We start from the raw sequence: 3,677 nt of genomic DNA on the forward strand, positions 1-3,677 counted from the left end.
CGAGTCATGCTGAATTTATATAAATATATCTCGTTTAATAATTGAACTTATACTTATGTCCACATGCAAATCTATTTATTTATTGAATAAAGTTTGAATCCAGTCTATCAAAACCAAGCAAGAACCTGTTCGCGAGCGACTCTTCCTAGTAAAAAGAACAGAATCCAAGTGTTGAGGGTCACCTCAAAACCTCACTTTATCTTCAACTTGAATATATATATATATATATATATATATGAAAGAAAAATAAAAGGGAAATAAAAATACCAATTTTTCTTAGCAAAATAAAAATAACCCTTGAATCATCCGACTACCTATCCAATACTACTCAGTACTCACTCTGTTTCCTACATCGATCAGATCCCATTTAAGTACCTCTGGATCTTTTTACTTTTCTGGTCAGACCAACATATATCTCACACACAAATTAAATTGAAAACCTTTCTGAAGCCTGCGCTTCAAAGGATCATAAAGAAAACCTTACAAGTCATACGTCATACCTTTATCATCATCAACATTAACCATTAATCACCTCAACCACCTTCTAAGGTCACTGGTTGAAGAAGGAGAAACCTCACCACCAAGGCTATCAGTGCAGCAAGAGGAATAGTTGGACTGACGCTCCATCCCAAAATGTGTTCCAGCAACACTCTTAAAGCTCGGGCTCCTCAAGTTATGCCCATGACCTCCATACCCCATTCCCAAACCATAAGGGTCCGGTGCCGGGAACGAAAGCCGTTTCTTTGCCGCCGACCCAACTCGCTCCCTCTCCGGTGTTAACGACCTCTGCCTTGGCGCGCTCTGAGATCGCACACGAGCCTTAGCAGACGCCGTTGCGGCCATGTAATTAGGCAATGTAGCACAACCACTGCCACTACTACTTGTTCCACCCCTGCCATTGTAGCAATAGTTGGACCTTAAGCTTGGTGTTTGAGATGTGTGGAAGGCTCTATTATCTTCTCTAGAGCAACGAGGGCTCGCCGACCGGACTTGGACTGGCCGGGTTTTCGACGGTGAGGGTGTGGCAGGGGAGTGGTGCGGGTGTAGATTTTGGTGGCTTCTGTGGAGTGGGGAACTGGGTCTTTGTTGTTGGTGTTGGTGATACTGATTTTGATTAGGCCTCCGGAAAGTAGGAGCCAAGTATGAGCAAGGCTGGGAGGTATCCATTTCCACGGTTTTGATGGGGTCTCTTTGATCAGTTGAGGCTCTTCCCCGGGGATCCCACGGCTTCGTGGCCATCCAACGGTCGAGCCATTTCGGTCTCTCTTCCAGCTCGTCTTCATTACCAATTGATGGGCTCCTACCAGTCCTCCAAATCTACGATTGAGTGTTCAAAGTTGCAAAAATTAGCTCACGGATGGATATGACAAGACTAAAACAGAGGGCACCGAAGCAGAGGAGTGGATAAAAAATAAAACCTGTTGAGAAAAGGAGTGAGACAGAGTCTTGTCACGCTTCATCGCAGTTTCTTTTCTATGCTGCAACATGGCTTTCACTTCGTCAACCGTGTGGGGTCGTTCATCCCAATCTTCTGCTATACTACTTCCTTCTCTTGACTGTAATTACCCCCAAAAAAATAAATAAATAAATTGAAATACTTTAAAGGTTTCTGTTTGATTGACATTTCAGAAACAGGAAAAGGGCTTCGGATCGGATCAAAACCAAACTTACAATCGATTTTCTATCTGAAATGTCTTGAAGATACCGCGACTCCCAAACGCTATTTGTGTCGCTGAATGTGGATTTTCTGGTGCCATCATGGGAGAGCCTCATGCGTTGGTCAAGCACCCTAGCCTGTACCCGAACCAGCGCTTGCATGCACCTAAGAGTCATCTTTGCTTGCTTTCTAACATTATGACCTCTCACTAAAGCCTGCAACTTCACCAGCCCCTTAAGCGCACGAAGCGCTCTCCTCGCCTACACCAACACACGGTCATACACTGTCGCACAAACAGTCTCCTCCTTAAAGAAAATACAAGTTAGATCTATCTTTGGCTTACCAAATACCCTCTAAAAGCGGTCTGAATAACAATGGCACTTGCAGCATATTTCTCTCTACCGTGATTAGCAGGCCTGGTCAGCCGAGCCACCTCCACAGCCGCTTGGGCAGTGGCCATTGCAGCCTCGGCAGTGGCCACCGCCACCGCTAGCGCTTGCTTTCGATCCGCAGCCGCCTTCGCTGCCGACTCATGGTTTGTCGGTGCAGCAGCAGCAGCAGCAGCAGCGGCAGCATTTGTAGGGGTTTGCTGTGTCTCCGTCGTTTCTTGGTTTGTGGGCTTCCTGAATATCCATCTTCGCTTCTCTCTCTTCTGCGTGGATAAAGATCATTGATTTCATGGTTTGCAAAGTTAGGGAAACAGATCAAGAAGCGAAAGAATATTCATTTTTAAACAAAAATAGAGATTAACAGTTTCACACCTTTTCTTCATCCTCTTTAGTAGGAGATCTGAAAGCTCTTTTGACAGCAGTCAACCATGAGCTGCCTCCCTTCTTCCCCATCAACAGATGAGGTAAATCCAAGCTGCATTTACAGCGAAGCTGCTAAATAGATGACAAAGACCAGAGAACTTTGAGGGTAAAGATGATCCGGTCTGGTTTGTACTATAGTAGTGCCCACCTCTTTAACCGTGCATGTGTTTGGAGGCGTGTGAGAGAGAGGGAGAGGGAGAGAGAAAGATTAAAAAAGAAAAACAAAAAATGCGAGTGAGGGTGAAGCAGCAGGCTCTGACGGATTAACTGTAGTGGTGAGCTGGTAAAGAATCTACTGCATCTCTTCTTGGTAAATGTAGCGCCAAGCTTCCATGATATGTGATCGTACGCTCACAGCTCATGTCATAAATAAATAAATAAAAAAAAAAAAAAAAAAAATCAGCTCAAAAGTTATTCAATTTTGGTTTACTTTCTTACCAAAGTTTAGGTAAATTTTATAAAATTATGATGATGTAGAATATCAACATTTAGCTCGTGCTTATATTTTTAAAAATTTATAATAATCATTTTTGCTAATGTGTTTTGAGATTATTTTTTATTTTTAATTTAAAAAAAATGTTTTGAGATAACGTAAAAATAAAAATTATTGATGAGCTTAGTGTTTTGTATTTAAATTGTTTATTAATATTTTTATTTTGAAAAAGTAAACAAACGACATAAATGAAATGTTAACAAACTAAGCCCTTTTTTTTCTATTTTAAATTATACATTAACATTCCTAAATTGATAAATAGTATTTTATTCATAACCTTCAAAGCACCGATATCTATTAAATAAAAGAGTAATCCTATATATATACATACTTTTATTTCCTTCTCATATCATGGCCAAACTCATATGCCTTTAAATTAACTTTTATTAAAAAAATAATAATAATTTAAAAACTAATAGGCACGATCGCATTAGCTTAAAAAGATAGATACTTTAAATAAAAAATTTAATTTGAAATGAATTAAAATATGTAAAATACTACTTTTATCTTTAAAAGTGCAACAACCAATAAATTATGTTTAACTCTAGGAAGCTCGCAACCAATCAAGTGGATTATTTCAATTTATTTTTTTGCAAACTAATTGACCTTATCAAGCTGGCATTTAAAGTTTTTGTTTTATAATCAAATTAAGTGTTCATTTGGGTGTGTAATTTTTTGAAAAATTATAAATATTGAAAAAAATTATTTTTTAAAA

At 39.4% G+C, this 3,677-nt stretch overlaps 1 protein-coding gene across 1 annotated transcript; it reads right to left on the reverse strand.

Moving 5' to 3' along the window:
- Positions 1–253: 253 nt before the first annotated feature.
- LOC133862232 (protein IQ-DOMAIN 17) lies at positions 254–2,659 on the reverse strand. Its single transcript, XM_062298004.1, has 5 exons — positions 2,419–2,659; positions 2,001–2,309; positions 1,672–1,917; positions 1,419–1,556; positions 254–1,317 (listed from the first exon to the last, which is right to left on the reverse strand). The coding sequence occupies exons 1-5, from the start codon at positions 2,497–2,499 to the stop codon at positions 529–531; spliced, it is 1,563 nt and encodes a 520-aa protein (XP_062153988.1). The 5' UTR covers positions 2,500–2,659; the 3' UTR covers positions 254–528.
- Positions 2,660–3,677: the final 1,018 nt, after the last annotated feature.

Source organism: Alnus glutinosa, chromosome 3 (assembly GCF_958979055.1).
Source record: "Alnus glutinosa chromosome 3, dhAlnGlut1.1, whole genome shotgun sequence".
Classification (NCBI taxonomy): Eukaryota; Viridiplantae; Streptophyta; class Magnoliopsida; order Fagales; family Betulaceae; genus Alnus; species Alnus glutinosa.